At 44.3% G+C, this 22,170-nt stretch overlaps 1 protein-coding gene across 1 annotated transcript in view; it reads left to right on the top strand.

Annotated features, from left to right (window-relative positions):
- The window catches only part of LOC124545111 (regulator of G-protein signaling 11), a gene marked incomplete at its 3' end in the record, with an annotated part of 217,014 nt that overhangs the window by 114,053 nt on the left and 80,791 nt on the right, over positions 1–22,170 (top strand). Inside the window, exons 5-8 of the mRNA XM_047123966.1 lie at positions 2,610–2,681; positions 5,621–5,815; positions 15,472–15,647; positions 20,138–20,211. Coding sequence (XP_046979922.1) covers positions 2,610–2,681; positions 5,621–5,815; positions 15,472–15,647; positions 20,138–20,211 — 517 coding nt within the window. The remainder of the gene's footprint in view (positions 1–2,609; positions 2,682–5,620; positions 5,816–15,471; positions 15,648–20,137; positions 20,212–22,170) is intronic.

Below are 22,170 nucleotides of genomic sequence, written 5' to 3' on the forward strand. Positions count from 1 at the left end.
GAGTGAAATTGACGTGAAATCACCGAAAATCGACATTTTTGTGTTTGCGGTAGAACTAAGTACAGCTCCAGGACCACACATATGGAATAATGAGTTCAGACAATCGTAGGTAGAATCGAGTATTAATTTAACCTTATGGAACTTGCACCAAAAAACGTCCTTACATAACAGTAAGAGAATAAGAAAAATCTTTACTATAGTAACATATCTGGACACATCACATAAAGCTGTTATTAATACACATAAAACAAAAATCTTTAAAATCTTTGGACACATCACATAAAGTAGTTATTAATACACATAAAACAAATTCGTACTACAGGGCATTGAAAATCTTTCAAAAATAAAAATGAATGAAACACTTATGGCACAAAAAACAGCCTTTCATTAAGTTACGTAACGGAACGTAACTCTAGGAATAATTTTAGTACGCTGATACATGCTGCGCACTAACGTAGGCCAATACATGAGAATACATAGTCTTTTATGGAGTTTGAAATAGTTATTTTATGTGTATTTCATTGAAATTTAGAAGAAACCTTCACGCTTCTTCATTCTGAATAGTTAAGAAATGGCTAGCCATATTTTGAAGATAATCCATTTGAAGGATATCCACAATACTCCAACCACAGACTTATTCGAAGAATTAGTTGTGAGAAAATTTTGTGCAACTTGCACACCGTATTTAGTGTTTGACGCTGATCACTTCGCAACTACATTACGAACAGTCCTCAACGGATTTGTTGCTCAGATGACACCCAGTGACTAGTCCGCGCTGGAGTTACTGAACTCTCCTGTGGTCAATTTCGCGTTACATAGCCGTGGATATTTTTTATCAGATAGTGTATATGACAGCCGCATCGCCGGCATAAATTCTGGCACTGGACCCTGTTCTCTATAGCGAGTCATTCACGTATCAAACAAATGCTAATGGTGCTATCACTCGCTCCTGGCCCACACTAAATATCACTTCCGTGTCTTCAGATGATAGTATATAGAATAGTGTGCTGCGTTCTGCCTGCTAAGGAATTTTCAGTTAAACCGAAAGCCTGGTTGGATATCCCACTCAGACGTATTTCCTATTGTAGGCGTCAGTGTTGTGTTCAATAGAAAGCGTTGTGGAAGCTCAAAGAGCATTGATTGTGAAAAGGGCAATTTGAGATTCACGTTATAGTTACCTTCGGAAACTATTCGGGTTTTAGTGTGGAGAAAATAAATTTGTTTCAGGTAAGCAGCTGTGGATGGACAAATAATCTTCTTCTCAGTAATCCAAATTGTCAAACCTCATATGAACAAGATAGTGCACCATGTTGCTAAAAACATGAATTGCAACGACGTGAATTGAGTTCTTCCTGATTCGTATGGGACCCTCATAACGTAATTGTCTTGTAGAGACCCTAAACTCTGTTCGATGCAGTCGTTTGCCTATACAAAATGGTTGCTACAAGAGACCACTAAAGAACTTTGCTCTGTATAACAATCAGTGCAGATGCAAAGTAATGCAAATGTCTGCCAGACACTCTGTTAATGTGTTCTCATTTACTTTTCAGCACGCCCGCGTACGTGTCAAAGTGATACGACAACCTTTCTGCTTAAACGATTGTTAGATGTAAAAAAATTGAAGATGACTCCGAACACAGTGCGACTTAAAGAAACATTGCATTGCACTTATCAAGTATACTGACGCAAATCAGTCGTAAGGATTCAGATATATAAGTAATTTGCGCTACGATTAGTAAGTCAGCATAATTTCCTATACCGTTATATCTCTTCTTTGCTAGAGATCCTTTGCGTCTCGGTTTCCTCCTACTGGCAACCCAGGCAATTTTCGAGTCTTGAACTCGGAGCCCTCCTGGGAGAGACATCAGTGTCTCGGTAGCACAGTCTAGCGGCGCACATCTAACCCGCAGCTCTGGTCTAGTGGCTAGCGCTACTGCCCCTAGAACATTGCGTTCCGGGTTCGATTCCCGGCAGGGTTGGTGATTTTCTCTGCATGGAGACTCGGTGTTTGCATTGTCCTCATCATTTCAACATCATTCGTGATAGTGGCTAGATTGGACTGCGTAAAAAATTGGAGTGTGAAAAAATTGGGACTTTGTACGGGCGCTGACGACCGCGCAGTTGAGCGCCCCACAAACCAATCATCATCATCATCATCATCATCATAACCACAAGCGTTTATGCTGAATGAATTTCCAGCAGTAAGTTAGACGTCTATAGCTGTAAGTTGTATACCTGTCTTCGCCGCGCGCCCTCCCCCTTCTTCCCATCAACTCGTCGTCATCTCGCCTATGTGAATGATGTATTCTGAGTCGCACTTTTAGTGATGTCTCATTCTCTAACAAGGCCTAAAACACGAGAGTACAACGAAACACGTAGGCCTTCCGCTGTTCTGTACCAGTTATAAAGGTTGAATAACCTACTGTGAAAAACAATATTAACAACTGACAGCATCTCCGAAGCCCTGCTTGCAAATTCGGGACTAAATTCAGATAAAGGACAACCGAAATACGTTTTGCGGAATTAAGTTTGTTCCGATGGGTCAAGCACGCATTGCATTTGGTCTGCAAGGCTATGTGTTTCTACTAATCGTTTTTGTCCTGTTTCAGGATGCACTCACCAGTCTGAGGAAGAATCTGCAAAACAAGTGGGACTTCATAACGATGCAAGCTGAAGAACAGGTAAATCAATCGCTTGTCGCTTAGGCAATAGTGATGCAGATTTTTTTAAAAAAAATGCATTTTCCCATAAATTTCAGAGTTTCAGAAATACTGGAAAAAGCGGATGAAATAAAGAATTACTTACTACATATATTGCTACTAGTACTACAACAATTTATACTACTTTTACTACAACAAAAATATTAGTAGGCCCCATAACTATAGCAGTCACCTTTACTATGATTCAGCAACAACCATTACTAAAACTTGTGCCATTAATACTTATACTACATTCTTGCTATTGTTTCCGTTGGTTATGTTTTGGTCACTCACCGTCAGAAAAGTTAAGTAAGATATTGCCTCGTTAGTTAGCTACACTGGTGTCCAAAATTGAAGCAAAAAACCGCTATTTCTGCTTACTGCGTCTAATTCACGATATAATCATGCAAACTGTCAACAGATGTTCTGCATGAAAGGTGGCATTTCGGTCAACGGAAAACCACGCCAACGATGAGGTGAGGGCACCTATCAAACGGAGTAGTGTGCATCTTCATATTTTCGCGGCGCAAATACTGATCCACAAAATTTCTGGCATGCAGCCGCATAAATATGACCTCTTCTTCCAATATTTTGGCTGAATACCGTCCAGCCATCTTCAGAGTGAGCCGAGGTGACTGACGCTCCAGCACTTTCTCCGTCCTTTTAAAGCCGTGGACCGCACCACTGCGCATGCGGCCGCAGATACCCAAGGCGCCAGAGACGTTAATCGGCACCAAAGACGTATGGCATATGCATGGAAATAGATCTATGGCTGCGCAGTCGATCCACACGGTGATATCGATGTATCACAGTAAGCTGCACCGTCGCGACGTCTTTGCGATTTTATCACAGAAATTGCCAGATTCCAAGATTTGTTCAAGCTGAAGCCGCTATCTCTATTAATTAAATTCATCGCAAAGCGAATTTCAATTGCTTCCTTCGCTACTGAGTCCCAGAATGATGAAATCGAGGCTAAAATTTCGACGTTATCGTACACCATAGAGTGCCCAGTGTCAATACAGTGCTTCCCCACCGCCGATTTATTCGGTTGTAAGAGCCGGATGTACCTGCGGTGCTCTGTGCATCTCTCCTGGATAGTACGTGACGTCTGTCCGATGTATGAACTGCCGAACTCACAAGGGATCTTGTAAACCCCAGAATTCCGAAGCACCAAACCATCTTTAACGGAACCCAGGGGTGCTGCTATCTTTGGTGGAGGGCGAAAAATCACTTTCACTTCATGCTTGCTGAGGACATTAGGTAACTTCATAGTGTTCGCTTGGTTTATCGAAGTTATTTCGTGTGAATTATCAAACTACAGTAAGAAGCAATTTTATGCTAACAATGCGAGAGCAGAAACGGCCGAAGGATGCCGTGCCGCGATTACAGATCGAACGACGGCTGAAATCAAGGCACCCAGTAGTTTGTGACAGGTGGACGCTGTAGGGCGAGACTCGCGAGCATAAACTGTAAGGATCTTGCCGCAGCCACGAGCTGTTTCACCGAAGGTTTTGCTGTTATTAGTGGATTATAAAACGGCACATATTCTCTTTGAGCTGCCATCAGAACGACACCTTTGGCAGACAGTCGAAATGAGGTTTAAAAGATTACAGGAAGGAGTGGTCAGAAAGTTGCGGTTCAGTGTCTACGCTGCATGAAGTTTACCACGAGACCAGGAATGGACACAGCACTGTAGCATCCCCAGCGGGCAACAACACTTCCGCGTCCTACAGCGTTGGCAGATCCTGCAGATGGCCAGTCTTAAGAGTTCTGAGGGGTGGCCGGTTTTTTTGGCGCCGTAAGTGAATGACTCTGCGGTGGCTGGTCGGCGTCCAGGTCTTATGTCTAAGAGTTTATATAGATACGTTAGAGACCAGGATTTTTCCACAAGTGTCAGAAATGCCGAAGTACGTTTCACGTGTCAGAGTCATTTCTAGACGTTTCAGGGGCCCCACATCACTCCAGCTGCACACGCCCAGCACCATTACAGAGCCTCGTCCAGCTTGTACAGTCCCCTGCTGACCTTCAGGGTCCATTGATTTAAGAGGTTTTCTCCATCCCGTACACGTCCATCCGCTCGATACAATTAGAAACGAGACTCATCTGACCAGGAAACATGTTTCCAGTCATCAACAGTCCAATGTCGAAGTTGACGAGCCCAGGCGAAACCTAAAGCCTTGTGTCGTGCAGTCGTCGAGGGTACACCTGTGGGCCTTCGGCTCCGAAAGCCAGTATCGATGATGTTTCGTTGAAGGAGTCGCATACTGACGCTTGTTGATGGCCCAGCACTGAAATCTGCAACAATTTGCGGAAGGGTTGCACTTCTGTCACGTTGAACGATTCACTTCAGTCGTCGTTGGTCCCATTCTTGCAGAATCTTTTCCCGGCCGCAGCGATGTCGGAGATTTGATGTTTTACCGGATTCCTGATATTCACGGCACACTCGTGAAATGCTCGTACGGAAGAATCCCCACTTCATCGCTACCTCAGAGATGCCGCGTCCCATTTCTCGTGCGCCGACTATAACACCACGTTCAAACTCACTTAAATCTTGATAACCGGCCACTGTAGCAGCAATAACCGATCTGACAACTGCTTGTTGTCCTATATAGGAGTTGCCTACCGCAGTGCCGTATTCTGCCTTGTTGCGTATCTCTATATTTGAATACGCATGTCTCTACCAGTTTCTTTGCCGTTTCAGTGTGTATTCACAGGCACTTGACAATGGTGATAAATTCCGAAATACTCTGTCTGAATAAAGATTAGTTAGTTATACGCAGCTATTTGGTGCCTCTTTCTAATAATAATACCACTGTCAGTGTTGAAACACTTTGTACGGTCACAGCTGTGGAAATATCTGTGGGTTGGTGAAGCCCGGAGCGCACGGAGATGGCAGCTGAAGTCTTTTGCGGTTTTTGCAGGTGCGGCTGGCGAAGGAGCGCAAGAAGGGCGACAAGATCGTGAGCGACAGCCAGGAGCGCGCGTACTGGCGGGTGTACCGGCCGCCGCCCGGCTACACGCACCACCTGGAGCCCGCGCCCGTGCCCGCCTGGGGGCGCGCCGCCGCAGCCGCCGCGCGCGCCAAGAGGCGCTCCTCAGACGACGTCAAGCGTGAGGTGCGTGAGCGCCCGCCAATCGGCGACCTCGCACCTCGCATTCGCACTCACACGTGCGCGTTCCTGGTGCGGCGCTAGAGGCAAACCATTCGTGCAACACTGTCATTTGCGCGGACCAATATTTAATCAGCCTTCCTCCCAAAATACATACATCAAAAAAAAGTTTTGCATCATCCCGGTTCCCAGAACTCCTGAAGATAACCGTTGACTGTGGACACACACACAGTCCCTTTGACTGTTCAGAGATGTCGCTAAACCCGCCCAAAGATGTAAACAACCACGCATGAGCAGCGCCTATTAGACGGAGGGGGTCTGACAGCCGATCAGTTCCAGTAATTCCACCAGGAGGATGTGCACGGCTCATGTTGCCTGTAGCACAACCATGTCTAGACGGTCAAAACCGCGGTTAGATCATATCCCCATTGTTACTTTGTGCCAGGAAAGTCTTTCAACAAGGTAAGTGTCCAGGCGTCTCGGAGCGTACCAAAGCGATGTTGTTCGGACATGGAAGAGATACAGAGAGACAAGCCTGGCTCAGGCCGCCCAAATGCTACTACTGCAGTGGATAACCGCTAACTACGGATTTCGGCTCGGAGGAACCCTGACAGTAACGCCACCATGCTGAATAATGCTTCTGGTGCAGCCACAGGACGTCGTGTTACGACTCAAACTGTGCCCAAAAGGCTGCATGATGCGCAACATTGCTGCCGATGTCAGTCGCGAGGTCCATCTTTGCAACCACGACACCATCCAGCGCGGTACAGATGAGCCCAACAACATGCCGAATGGATCGCTCAGGATTGGCATCACGTTCTCTTCACGGATGAGTGTCGCATAAGCCTTCAAACAGACATTCAAATGGTTCAAATGGCTCTGAGCACTGTGGGACCTAACATCTATGGTCATCAGTCCCTTAGAACTTACAACTACCTAAACCTAACTAACCTAAGGACATCACACAACACCCAGTCATCACGAGGCAGAGAAAATCCCTGACCCCGCCGGGAATCGAACCCGGGAACCCGGGCGTGGGAAGCGAGAACGCTACCGCACGACCACTAGCTGCGGACAAACAGTCAATCGTCGGAGATGTGTTTGCAGGCAACCCAGTCAGGGTGGCCGCCTTAGACACACTGTACGGCGAGTGCAACAGGGTGGAGGTTGCCTGTTATTTTAGGGTGGGATTATGCGGAGCCAACGTGTGCCGCTGGTGGTCATGGAAGGCCGATCAGATACAGTCATTCCACCAAGAAGGAGGTACACGGCTCTTGTTGTCTGTAGTTCAACTATGTCTAGACGGTCGATACCGCAGTTCCATCGCCTCCGCATTCTTACTTTGTGCCAGGAAGGGCTCCCAACAAGGGAAGTGTCCAGGCGTCTCGGAGTGAACCAAAACGATGTTGTTCGGACGTGGAGGAGATACAGGGAGTCAGGAAATGTCGAAGACATGCCTCGCTCAGGCCGCCCAAGGGCAACTACTGCAGTGGATGACCGCTACCTACGGATTATGGCTCGGAGGAACACTGACAGCAACGCCACCATGTTGAATAATGCTTTTCGTGCAGCCACAGGATTTCGTGTTACGACTCAAACTGCGCGCAGTAGGCAGCATGATGCGCAACTTCACTCTCGACGACCATGGCGAGGTCCATCTTTGCAACCACGATATCATGCAGCGCGGTACAGATGGGACCAACAACATGCCGAATGGACCGCTCAGGATTGGCATCACGTTCTCTTCACTGATGAGTGTCGCATGTGCCTTCAACCAAAGAATCTTCGGAGATGTGTTTCAAGGCAACCCGATCAGGCTGAACGCCTTAGACACACAGTCCGGCAAGTGCAGCAGGGGTGAGGTTCCCTGCTAATTTGGGGTGGCATTATGCGGGGCCGACGTGTGCCGCTGGTGGTCATGAAAGGCGCCGTAACGGCTGCAGGATACGTGAATGCCATCCTCCGACCGCTAGTGCAACCATATTGGCAGCATACTGGCGAGGCATTCGTCTTCATGGACGACAATTCGCGCCCGCATAGTGCACATCTTGTGAATGACTTCCTTCAGGATAACGACATCGCTCGGCTGGAGTGGCCAGCATGTTCTCCAGACACGAACCCTATCGGACATGCCTGGGATAGATTGAAAAGGGCTGTTTATGGACGTCGTGACCCACCAACCACTCTGAGGGTTGTACGCCGAATCGCCGTTGAGGAGTGTGACAATCTGGACCAACAGTGCCGTGATGCACTTGTGCGTAGTATGCTACGACGAAATACAGGCATGCATCAATGGAAGAGGACGTGTTACTGGGTATTAGAGGTACCGGTGTGTACAGCAATCTGGACGACCATTTCTGAAGGTCTCGCTGTATGGTGGTACAACATGCAATGTGTGGTTTTCATGAGTAATAAAAAGGCCGGAAATGATGTTTATGTTGATCTGTATTCCAATTTTCTGTGCAGGTTCCGGAACCGAGATGATGCAAAACTTTTTTTGATGTGTGTATGTAACTCTCGTTTCTTGCAGCACGCCGACGCTTGAGCAAATTGAGACGCGTTAGCCCGTGTTGATCGGCACAGGGCAGCGAGCATTTTTGTTACTTATCGGTGCATTTTGGAGCGCAATGGTGAGGCGACTCGCGCATGCGCCTGCTCGGCTAGCGTTGTGGTTGTGGCGCTAACAGTGTGGCACTGCGGGAGAGGTGAGTCAGGGAGAGGGAAAGCAGTCCTCACATCTGCTCCCTTCGACACCACGCATACGGCCAGACGTACTGTTGGACGTCCAAAAAATATTGCATTCCTACTAGAATAGTAAGCCTACGGTAGTTTTCCTAGTAGCTTTGGTCAGTTAAGGTCATAGCTGCATTGCTTGTACGGTAGGTGTATTGAGTACCTACCGGGTGTTTCCTCATAGCGATCACTTTCCTTACGTATGCAAGCAGTATCTGACTACGTTCCCCTAGAAATAGTCCAGAAACTGTGGGAGGATAGTATAAAGTTGCGCCTAACCTGTGTAGCATTTTCGTTGTACGTCGTTATCCTCCTGCCTGTTAAGTAAAAACAAACTGTATTTATAGCAAAATTCAAATTTTCAATGTTTAATTCATGTTTCATTCGAAAGCAATTGATCTGTAACGTGAAACACAAGGATGTTGCATTAAAAATAAAGAAAACAATACAGTTTTATCAAATAGCGCTAGAAAACACAATCTCCTCAAAAAATGTTAAATAAAAAACTGCAAAAGAAAAATATGTCGGACACCGCTTCAATACTACATCGAACATATATGAAACGTAATTCAGCTACCCGCAAACAACGTTCGCATTTATCACTAATAGCAGCAAACTCTTGTGTTTGATGATGATGAAGAACCATCTGTTGAGTGCAAAATATATATAGCTGTTATTTTGCACTCAACAGATGGTTCTTCATCATCATCAAACACAAGAGTTTTCCGCTATTAGTGATAAATGCGAACATTGTTTGTGGGTAGTTGAATTATGTTTTATATATGTTCGATGTAGTATTGAAGCGGTGTCTGACATATTTTTCTTTTGCAGTTTTTATTTTATGTCACGACGAAATACAGGCATGCATAAATTTGAACTGTACTTCCATACTTCCATCAAAATTAATTGCCTTGGTTACATAAAAGTGAAGGAGTTACGCGATCAAGTAATTTTTATTTCTTATAAAATATAATTTATATTCTGTAAGGATATAAAATACCCAATGGACTAACACTGCATGATGTGGGGTTGTAATTGTGTGCAAAACAAACAACCAAACAAACAAAGTACAAAGAGCAATCGTCGACTCGCAAGTTCTCTCTTACACATGCATTTATGTTTGTTTCCCTGCCAATGCTACCAATACTGCCTGTAGACCTATCAATTACTACACCATTTATGTACTGTACCAAAACTACCGAATTGTAGTTTTGGTATAACGCAACTATACTTACTGTTGAAGTTAGTATTCATCTAGTAATGTGTCTTTCTTGCCGTTTAATCTCTTAATGTTTTTTAATTAGTAGATTATATTTCTCAGTTGTTTGCATGTGTATAGTTTTCCTGTTTTGCTTTGTAATTGTTTTTCTTTTGTCAAGAACAATGCACAGTTCAATGACAGGTGAGCCTTGTCCACTGGGATTATATCTGCTGCCTCAACAATTTTGTCAACCTGATAGCCTATTATGCTGGCGTATCAGTACGATCTGTTAAAAAGAATCGAAAAGTGGGAGTTTCCACAGGTGTATCCCCTCTGTGCTCCTGATAAAAAGCGTGCAAGATCTGAAGTATGTAAATTTAATTGTGATTACTTGGGCACGGATGTAATAAGAGACGTTATACTACATCATGCAGACATTTCATTTTCACAGTAAACTAGAAAGAGTCGAGAAACATCTACGAATGCTGATGTTTTAATTGCGCTTCGTGGCATGAAAAATCATTTTAATGATTGCATACACGCATCAACTTTAATAAATTAATATACAACGGGTTATACAAATGAAGAATATGGCCGGCATTATTCCGAAAGTATCAGTTTCCTGAAAGAAAGTGACGATATTCTGTATTTAATTTGCTTAAATTTATTGCTGACAAAGGCAGGCCTACATTCGTGACAGTGTTTTTCGAACGACGTGAACTTTTCCCCTCACAAAGGACGCCAGAGGATACACTCCTCATATGTGTCTCAATATGCGTCTGGAACGCTCAAATTGTGCTTGCGGTCGAACATGACACTGTTTTGCAACGCTGTGGTCCGTCAGAATCGCTTTAAGATTGATAGTTCGGCAGAAGCACATGGAGTCACCGAGCAAAGTTACCACGTCCCATTTAGAACACACACTTAATCTTACATTCCCTTCAACTCGCTCAAACAGGCAAATTACTCAATGTGCGAAGACAGAAGCGGCATAGTGTCTTCTGGATGAGTTTGGTTGGGCTTTTTTGGGGGAAGAGACCAAACATCGAGGTTATCGGTCACATAGAATTAGGGAAGGACGGGGAAGGAAATCGGCCATGCCCTTTCAAAGGAACCATTCCGGCATTTGCCTGGAGCGTTTTAGGAAAATCACGGAAAACCTAAATCAGGATGGTCGGACGTGGGATTGAACCGTCGTCCGTCCAGTGTCCTAACCACTGCGCCACCTCGCTCGGTCCTTCTGGGAAAGATGGGCCATGTTTTCATTTCAGTTTTATTTACGATAACAAATTATTACTATGAGATAAGGAAAGCTTATGAAAATGCATTTCCTGACGCTGCTACCGAATTTTCGACGTTCAGGGTAGTTTTGTGTTATTAAAATTTGTTGAACACTTCTTGCTAACGGAATCTCGTTTTCATCTACTCAAAACGGGAACTCTGTGAGAGATCTCCAAAACGAGATCATCTGCTTGCATTTGATGCACAGTGTCACACCTACACATCAAGTACACTGGTGTCTAAGACTTATTGATGAAAGTAACTTCTGCATGATGTGTCACCACCAAGTAACATGGCTCAAGAAAGAACTGCTACAGTATATGCAGAAGGTAACTGAAATAAATACCCAATGAGCCGGAAATAAATCACAGTTTTATTAAAAAATAACAGTTACTATTAAGTCACCTAGATTCATAACTGTCCTCTGTACGTTACTAACAGCGGGGCATGGTTTTTAATAGGGTGTGTGATCACCACGAAAAGCAGTGCATGTTTTGCAACGTGCTCTCGTTCTGGCCAGAAGGTCGGTAGGGAGTCCTTAACTAGGGTGTTCATTCCTCCACCAGCGCGCATGACACTGCTGAATGGTTGCTGTTGCATGTTGACACGTAACAATACGTCTCCCTAGCGCGTTTCACACGTACTCTTATAGGATTTAAGTCGGGGACGAGCAGGCCAGTCCATTCGCCGAAAATCCTACCCTTCGAAGAGCTCCTCCACCTGCTGTGTTCAGTGCGGTCCCGCACTATCGTCAATAAAAAATGTAGTAAGGACCGAATGTAGCTCTGAAAACACGGACATGCAAAGTGAGTACAGTGTTACAGTAACGTTAAAAAAATAAAAATAAATGAAATAAACCCCTGCAACCATAAAAACTAAAACTAACAAAATCACAGGGTGCAACGAACGATCAAACAGAACAGCAGGCAGCCTGAAACTGAAGCACAGTGCAAGCGGCTAGTTTTGTAATGACTAGAGTGAAAGTGTGGCAACTCCGGGTGAGTGCTGCGGCTACACATCTCGTAGGATTGGCGGAATGCGTGCTGTGCCTCCTGCCTGGGGCACACTCCACTACTTCTATCGCAGCTGTCAATCCTGAAGTAATTTTGAACAGACCATAGCCTTTATTTACGTTTTCCTACAAAAAAAATGGTTCAAATGGCTCTGAGCACTTTGGGATTTAACTTCTGAGGTCATCAGTCCCCTAGAACTAAGAACTACTTAAACCTAACTAACCTAAGGACATCACACACACCCATGCCCGAGGCAGGATGCGAACCTGCGACCGTAGCGGTCGTGCGGTTCCAGACTGTAGCACCTAGAACCGCTCGGCCACTCCGGCCGGCCGTTTTCCTACACTTATCTAGGAAAACATAAAAAAAACACTAGTGGCGCAATATTTTGTAATGTTTTTCGTCAAGAAAATGAGTAATGGAGCAAGCTTAGCTGAAATTACACCAAACACATCATTGCAAACACCGTGAAATGCGCAGGCAGACAACACTTCCATATACAGGCGAAAATTAGATTAAAATGCTACCACTGAGATTGTTTTAAATTAATAGTACTCCATGTGTAGTATACACATCAAAAAACGTTCTGCATCACCTCGGTTCCGAGAGTTCCGGAAGCTATACAGAAAATTGGAATAGAGATAAACGCAAACATCGTATCCGTCCTTTTTATTGCTCATGTAAATCACACATTCGATGTTCTACCACCATACAGTGAGACCTTCAGAGGTGGTGGTCCATATCGCTGTACACACCGGTACCTCTAATACCCAGCAGCACGACCTCTTGCATTGATGCATGCCTGTATTTCGTCGTAGCATGCTATTCACAAGTTTACTAAGGCACTGTTAGTCGAGATTGTCCCACTGCTCAACGGCGATTCGGCGTACATCCCTGAGAGAGGTTGGTGGGTCACGTCGTCCATAAACAGCCCCTTTCAATATATCACAGGCGTGTTAGATAGGGTTCATGTCTGGAGAACATGCTGGCCACTCTAGTCGAGCGATGTCGTTATTCACAAGATGTGCACGATGGGGGCGCGAATTGGCGTCCATGAAGACGAATGTCTCGCCAATTTGCTGCCGATATGGTTGCACTATCGGTCGGATGTCGTTACTCACGTATCGTACACCCGTTACGGCGCCTTCCATGACCACCATCGACACACGTCGACCCCGCATAATGCCACCCCAAAACAGCATGGAACCTCCACCTTGCTGCACACGCCCGACAGTGTGTCTAAGGCGTTCTGCCTGACCGGGTTGCCTCCAAACACAGATCCGAAGATTGTTTGGTTGAAGGCATATGCGACACTCAGTGAAGAGAACATGATGCCCATCCTGAGCGGTCCATTTGGCATGTTGTTGGGCCCATCTGTATCGCGCTGCATGATGTCGTGGTTCCAAATACGGACCTCGCCATGGGCGTCGGGAGTGAAGTTGCGCATCATGCAGCCGTTTAAGTCGTAGCACGACGTCCTGTGGCTGCACGAAAAGCATTATTCAACACTTTGGCGTTGCTGTCAGGGTTACTCTTAGCCATAATCGGTAGGTAGCGGTGATCCATTGCGGTATTAGCCTTTTGGCGGCCTGAGCGAGGTATGTCATTGACAGTTCCTGTTTCTCTGATCTCCTCCAAGTTCGAACAACAGCGCTTTGGTTCACTCCGAGACGCCTGGACACTTCCCTTGTTGAGAGCACTTCCTGGCACGAAGTAACAATGTGGACGCCATCGAACCGTGGTATTCACCGTCAAGGCGTGGTTGAACTACAGACAACATGAGCCGTGTACCTCCTTCTCGTTCGAATGACTGGAACTCATCGGCTGTCGGACGCTCTTCGTCTAATATGCGCTGCTCATGGTTGTTTGCATCTTTGGGCCGGTTTAGTGATACCTCTTAACGGCCAAAGGGACTGTGATACAATATCCACAGTCAACGTCTATCTTCAGGAGTTCTGGGAACAGGGGTGATGCAAAATATTGTTGTTGTGTGTAGCTGCAAAGTCGGGTCTAATATACCGTTAATACACTGGCTGACAAAAACAATGAAGCACCGAGATGACACCGTCAGATGTCAATGTAACATCGTACACTTACACACCGTGGAGAATTATGTAAATTATTAGAGTTGTAGTTCTCTGTGACATCTAGAACAGCATGTTGTTTTGTTAAGTGTTGTTACTAGTCTCGTTAGGGTACGTAAGTGGCGTGAACAGTGTTAGACGAAGAGTGATCACTGTGAAAGAAACAGGGATGCCATGTACCCGTGCGAGACAGTGTTACCAGCAACTGACATAGTCAGAAATGGGCTCGTTGTGGATATCCATTTAACCAGATGATCGAATCGTGCAAATATGTAGATTTGTGGGCCATTCGTATATGACAGTGCCGCGCAGTTGGACTGCTTGGAACTGGAGGGCAGGCATGCTCGTCCTCAAGATACCAGTCGATCACACTTTCACATCTGCAGCTGACATCGTAGAGCAAGTAACTTACTCCCTGCAACATTCTGTGTCGTAGCAAACTATCGGTCGGAGGCTAACAGCAGATGCACTAGGTAATTACCGTCCCATGGGTATGCTCCCCGTAACAGGACAACACAAACGGCTGCGTCTGGAGTGATGCCGTGTCTGGTAGGCATAGACTGCTGACGGATGGCGACGCCTTGTCCGGTGAACTGTGGTCCTGCACTACACCGGATACCATCGTCGGCGAGTATGATGACGACCTCGGGTGAGGTTCTACTCTTTCAATGTTTCGTTCAAGCGCAGCGTTGTTACTCCAGGCGTCATTGTGTGAGGTCTATCGAGTATAACTACAGGTCACGGTTGTCAGAGATTGAGGGGATTCCGATGTTGTCACGGACGTCTTGACTCCTCATGTGTTCCCTTCCATATGACAATATCGTTGGGCCGTTTTTCAACAAGGTAGCGCTCGTTTACACGTGGCACGTATCTCTATGAACTGTATGTATGATGTTGAGGTACTTCTGTGGGCAGCAAGTTCCCCAGGTCTTCCCCAAAGGAACATGTGTGAAACCAAGTCGGACATCAAAACTGTCCCAATATCAGTATCCAGGATACCAAGGACCAGCCCCAACAGTTGTTACACAGCTTCCTTCGGGATGGGATACAACTACTTTGACACCCTTTTCAGCAGCATCAGTGCAGGCACCAGAGGGGGTGCAATATAATAATGGTAAGTGTACTCTTAGTTCCAACGTCTTTATAAATTTGACTCAATGTTTTAATTACTCATATAAAATCACACTGTCTCAACTCGTAAAGATCCACTTCGCCCCCCTCCCCCCGGCCCTACTGGATGCTTTATTTCTTAATTATTGCTGTTTTTATCTAATTACTATCGCTGCGATACGTGGTTTTAGCGAAGAATTGTCGACTCAGAGCGCCGTTGCTGCGCACGCCTCGTTGCAGGTGGACTTCCTGAGGAGCTGCTTGGTGCGCACGCGCGTCAAGGTGTCGCAGGCGCTGGACAACCTGGTGCAGCACTGCACCACCTACGTAGAGTACGACCCGCTGCTGTCCGGCGTGCAGCCTTCCAACCCTTGGACCACCGATGACCCCGCTTTCTGGCTGCTCAACAGTCCCCTGTGAGTGTGTGCTCTCCGCCTTAGTCATATACACACACACACACACAGACGTGCACTTACAGGGGTTACACTTCCATGACGATAAACGTATCCAGTTAACTAACATACTGGTCGACCTAATAACCATGCAACAACAATCCCATAACAGATTAAAACTATGAAAACTATTAACTTGCTGAAGACGAGGATCGCAAGTCTTAATCCGAATAATCCTCTCTTATGCCATTGTCTCCTGGTCTCTGTCTCTCCAAACTTTTGGCACTCCCTCCAAATCCTCAAACGTCATGCATTCCGTATCGCCTTCGGTATCTGTGTACTGTCCTCCAATAGCCTGTACGATCCCTTGCCGCCCTCTTTGCTCTCGCAGACTGAAAATTTTAGGATTTTCTACACTTGCTGCGAATATGACACCTACCGCTCTATCCCTGATTATTGCCATCGTGCTCTGCGTCATTTTCACCAGCACAATCCTTGTGGGACCATTTGTTCACATTTATACATCCTATCCCGACATATCTTATCCCTATGAGACACAACCAACCCTCTCTACCTGACAGTGGAATCCGCCCAGAGATAGGCCCATCCTTCCGCTCCATATCAGACTTCCATTTCCCGAATTCCCTGCCTCCCTTTCCAAAAACTTGGCAAGTGTCCTCCTCCCCAACTTTTCCACCCCACACCCTTTCCAAAACCCTCTCCTTCTAACAACTCTCGTTATGTACTACAACTCACGTACTGTAACTCGATCCAGAAAAATCAAGTGTTCCTTTTTAGGCTTACGTACCTCAGTCGGTAAAAATGGAATCCTCGTGAGATCATTTTGTTTTCGTCTCTCTGTCCGAAATTTAAAACCCCTTTTTCTCAGGAGCGGCAGACATATCAAATTGAAATTTACGTTACATAATATGGTCCGCGGTCCATTGGCGATGTAACAAGTTGGAGGTTCTAAGTCAATGCAATCAAAAAATACGAGTAGTTGTCACTAATTTTGATACTCGCAAAATCACTAATTAGAAATTACACGTTATTTCCCGTTATTGACCTATAATCATGAAATTTACCGGGAATCATGGTTCCTTAACACAAGTGAAGGTGAAAATCAGAATATGTTAATCTGCAAATACGAGGGCTATTCGGAAAGTAAGCAACGATAGGTCGCGTAATCGAAACCACAGTGGAAATCAAAATTGTTTTGTTTTCAACGTTTATCTACACCTTCCAGCTACTTCTCTACACAGTCACCGCCCAGACTTAAACATCTGTCGTAGCAGTGTACCAACTTTTTAATTCCCTCGTTATAGAAGACAGCTGCCAGTGCTTTTCAACAATTTTCTACTCTGGACTGCAGCTCGTTGGCTATGTCAAAATATTGTTTTCATAGCCAGCGGTTCATTTGACTTCCCACGGAAAATGCAGCAGGAGTATCGTCATTGCCCCTGCAGAGTGCGGCAGAGAATTGTAGTGTAGAACGAACCGCATGACAGTAATGTAATGTGGATTGCATAGCTTCAGGCGAAATCGTTCGCCAGGTCCTCATACTTGGCGGGAGACGCTAATTTCTAGCCATCTTTCCGTTCTCCCAGTGAGCTTAGAACTGAAAAGAGCGACATGATGCAATCGACGGGCATACTAGACACAGTGCCCAACGCATCTGTGCAAAGCTTCATCAGATGTTCACTGTATTTTCCATTTGCGACCGATCGTTCCGTACTTTCCGCATAACCACCGTATATCACACAAAAATATTTATTTTGTCATTTGTTTTCCCACTCCAAATTTACCCCTAACAGATATTGTGCTATCGATGTTGGTAACAGCCAAAACTCGTCGAGATTCTCGATTCCCGCGGTGGCTGAACTTTTCACACGCATAACTGAGTTTGTACGGAACCCTCAATACGCGAGTCCTACTCGCGCCTAGCCAGTTGCTTTATAAGCACCGTTGTCAAGTCTCTGTATTTTAAAAGACAATAAAATTTTACTTAAATTTTCAATGTAGAATCGTTAGTTTTAATAATAGTAGAAGCCTGTACATATTTCACAGTTTTTAAATTTTGTAGAAACCTGTGCTTGTAAATTTTGTAAATTAATGTTGTCGACTGAAGAGCAGCAATGTACCGCAGCCAGATTCCAGTGAGGGAGTGAAATAGTGTCACTGGTGCTAGACACATGTACACAGTCACTCTAAAAGCACTAAGCGAAACTACTCCAAAATAAGCTGTGTTGTGAGGAGGTCCTTTGGCACTTTAAGTTATGACGTTCTGTAATGAAAATTAGAACATCGTGAAATCCATCCTCTACAGTTTCTGTAGACTTCAAAACGTAACAGAAGGAAAAATTGGAAATGTCATTTCTTTCAAATTTTTCACTTATGTCCTTTTGTCGAAACAAACTACTGTATAATCTAACAGCTGTGGAGAATATATATGTATAGTGGAAATGTTTTGTGATTCGGTGTGTCTTTGTACTTGGAATACGACCTGGCATGATGAATTGGAAACGAATTAACACTTTTTATTCACAGCTAACACACGTATTATTTCTAGTCATATACCATAAACTGAACTTGATAAACGAATCTCACACACCGTAAGGGTGCGAAGGAAGGAAACTCGTACAGACAAGGCTGCTGAACTACTCTTGGGGTTTCCCAGCCAACAATGTCATACAACTTTAATTCTTTCCCTCACACGAGAATACCTCCACCGCCTGCCTCAACGGGGTATTACTACGAGCCATCGTTTCACGTAGTTTTAAACACGCTCATACCTCGCCACTGTAGAGTGCCAACGTATATCGTGACGCAGAAGCCCAGGCGCCCACTTCTCAGGCGTCGAGCATGCAACGGTAGTGTTCTTGCACCCATTCTGATCTCTGTTCCCTCTGATTCTCTAGATACTGTAATGGGAACGAGAGCTACTCACATATTGCTGTTGTTAATTCCTGAGTTGGCAAGTAACTTGCCTGCCTGTCTGCTATTACATTCTGCGATAGTCGATGACCAATCGCTGTCATCGACACGTTTTCCAATAGCAATTGACTATCGACAAGTGGTTATCCCTTAATTGGGGTAGTCACTTATGTCAACGATATAGCGGCACGTGAAAATCTCACAACCTACAAAGCCTTTAAAACGGAGAGTACAGTACATCATGAACCCAAGCGTTTTCATTGCGTATACTCCCTGTCCCGCGATTGGCTCTCATGTCAAAGGTGAGCACAAATATGATAACATCTGATTATTCACTAGACACACTAAACTACACTATCTAATCAAAAGTATTCGGACGCCCCTTTTGTAATGCAGAATTGACAGAACTGCAGCAGCAAAATGGGTCGGTCAGGAGGGATCAGTGCCTTGAACGTGGACTATTCCCAAGTAGACTGCAAAATATCGCATGAAACGAATGATTTGGAGTGTTGATTCACACTATACCCTGCGACAATCCGATGGAAGGGCTTGGTTTTGACGAATTCCTGTAGTGTATTACCTGTCATCATGTGCAGTGTGCTAACAGTGAAGTACGGAGGAGCTGGTGTTACAGTATGGGGTGTGTCCCCCTGTTAGGATTAAGAAATCACTAAATATGCAATGATACGAAAACATTTTGCAGCACTGCGTACATCAGAGACGATAATTGTATCAGCGTGACAACTCACTCAGTCATGAAGTAGCATCTATGAGGTAATGGTTTGTGGAGAATTACAGTCCAGAAATGGACTTGCCTCCTCAGTGTTCTGACCTAGATCCAACGAAATATCTCTGGGTGTGACCTAAAAAGTCGACATCGCTCCGGACCTCCTCTGGTTTCAGCTGGAATACCATTTCTCCACAGACATTCAGATATCCCATTGCAAGTGTCCCCTGCAGAGTTCAAGCTAAGGCGAAGGGTGGACACAACCCACGTTAATGTCCAGTAATAGGTGCCCGGACACTGTTAATTTCATTTGCCGTGAGAACAGCAGCACTCTGTCTTAGACATAGCAGTTGCTTGTAAGTAATACATGACATGATAGTACATTAACGTATGATTAGTGTAACGTAAGTCTGCCTGCATCCAACAGATATTTGAATCTCAAAAGATTTATACATTGTGCAAATCGTAATCTAACTATGTTTAACCTGCTGCCATAACATTGTAGTACATCATTTTATTGTGCAACAGTTAACAACTTTTTTTAAAAAAAGAAAAAAATCTTTCCCTGTCTTTCCAAGTGTTGGCTGTCTTTGAGAGGAACAAGAAGTCATCAAATCGTTCCTTTCAAAACTTTTACAAGCCTTCGCGATAAACTATTGTGGAATTTGTTTTCAACTTGTTAATATTTCAATCAGGTAGTCTTGAAGCAATCTAGTTAAATACTCAATTTATATACAACGACTAAAGCGAGTTCGAAGCTTGTTGTTTCGAAATAGGGTGCTAACTACTTAAAGCCTGCATTTGATGTGTCATAATACTTTCTAATCTTTCTTGTCTCATTTCTGCTACCCAGAGTCGAAGTTCCAACAGAGAAGAGAGTGAAGCGCTGGGCGTTATCCATGGAAGAACTCGTCTCCGACCCAACAGGTGAGTACTCACTCACTCACCCATTATGTGAGACATCTCAGTGTTTCAATATCTTTATCACTTGTAGACTATGTTTTATATAATTTAGGTGAAACTTACTAGTAAAAGTCCTTCATCTGTGTTCTTTCATTATGATAAATCATGAACTACAGTCTCAACGTACCTACACTGCGCCTCATGTGAAAGTGTCAAGACCTGCGGGATACCTAGCTAAATTATATCACATAGGACCCTCTTTACCCTACTGAAACATAGGTACTTGCCGTTTTGGGGAAAGCCCCCTAAGTTTAGGTCGCACATTTGTAGCTCTTTATTTCATTACCGTAAGAGTTCGTAGACAATGCATTGTTTACTTTATTGTTTGTTCTTTGTAGCCGTTATCTGAAGTATTATACTTGTAAGTACGCCTCTCTTTTAATCAGTTAAGAAATATTCAGTATCGAGTGGAAAATAAAACATCCGACATTTTAGATAAACGAAGGAGCACAGGTAATGGAAGAAACTAAACGTTTCTGAATGTACAATGTAGAGCAAGAAAAATTATGCTACCGTTTCAAAGACATTCACTTTGACGTGAGTGATTCTATAGATCTAACTACACCATCTGCTTACAGGACCATCTCAATAACATAATCCATAACTGTCCTCGACGGTCATCCCGAGAGTCAGCAAATGCGCTGTATTTTTGCCTTTCAACCATCTTGAAAGATTTGCTTTGCGAATAGACCTATAAAATCCATTCTTTGGCCACCCAAAGAGATAATGGGAAAAGATAAGACATAAGTTGTCTACCTGTTATTCGTCTCTGCTCGTCGATCGCCAAGTACCTCGTAAGCAACATATTTCGTTACTATCCATAGCTTTTCCTGTGGAGATGAAAAACTGTCTTTACGTTAACATAAAAACCTCAGACTTAAGGAAGGGAGAAGCAACATTCCACTGTCTTAGGAGTCGTAGAAGACTATGTAGATATTAAAACTACTTCCCATGAATCTAAATATAACCATCAGTTTGTTTGCATTGTGCCCAAAACTGCAGAAAACATGCAGATATTATTACTGCTGCAACATAATAATGCAATATCCACATGGCACTAATACGACGAAATCAGATATTCACATCTTTTATACCTCCAGATTTTGTACCTTGAGATTTCATCCTTCGCATTTTGTGTCTAAGAATTTTCTGGGGCAACTCCTTCAGTACCGATGGTGCTGGTAGAATTTACCTTGACAATTTCTTCGACTGTGAAGGATTAGATTTCTTCATTAGTTTTCTCGAGAAATTATGGTAACAGGAGAGATTCTTCGATAATGAGAACGATGTAATAACGATTCGTCTCGTTTTATTATTTTTTTCTTAGGTTTTCGTTGGAGCCCATTGACTTTACGAAACAGAAATTGCGACATTAGCAACTATCGAGCACTGAAATTAATCAAATGGCGACAAGTAAAAATTTGTGGCGGACGGGAACTCAAATCAAGATTTGCCGCTTATCGCAAGCGCTTAGCATAACCCCTTCAGCTATCTGAGCAAGCCTCGCGTCAAATATAAATTCCCATGTGTCGCACGCTACATACGTAGTATCCGCATGTCCATTGTCCTTATTGCTCGCAGCCTCAACTGATTCCCAAAAGAGATCGAACAAAAAGTGCATCCAGCACTGAAGGTCAAATTTGCCGGCTAGGTGCATATATTTTTAAGTATGTGGTGTCTGTTTTTTCGGACATAACCGAAAGAACACACATATAAATCACTCCTTATTAATTTAAATAGATAAACCTAATTTTACAGACAATCAATGATCTTTGTCTATGGTTGACCCAGTTGATAAGCAAATGACATCGCGGAACAGCTAAAAGCTATTGTTTTGTTAATTTTTATTGTTTTCAACTAGTTTCAATCTTAAAGAATAATCAGGTGGACAAATTTTACCAACATAACAATGGCGGACGATTC

This window comes from Schistocerca americana, chromosome 1 (assembly GCF_021461395.2).
Source record: "Schistocerca americana isolate TAMUIC-IGC-003095 chromosome 1, iqSchAmer2.1, whole genome shotgun sequence".
NCBI lineage: Eukaryota > Metazoa > Arthropoda > Insecta > Orthoptera > Acrididae > Schistocerca > Schistocerca americana.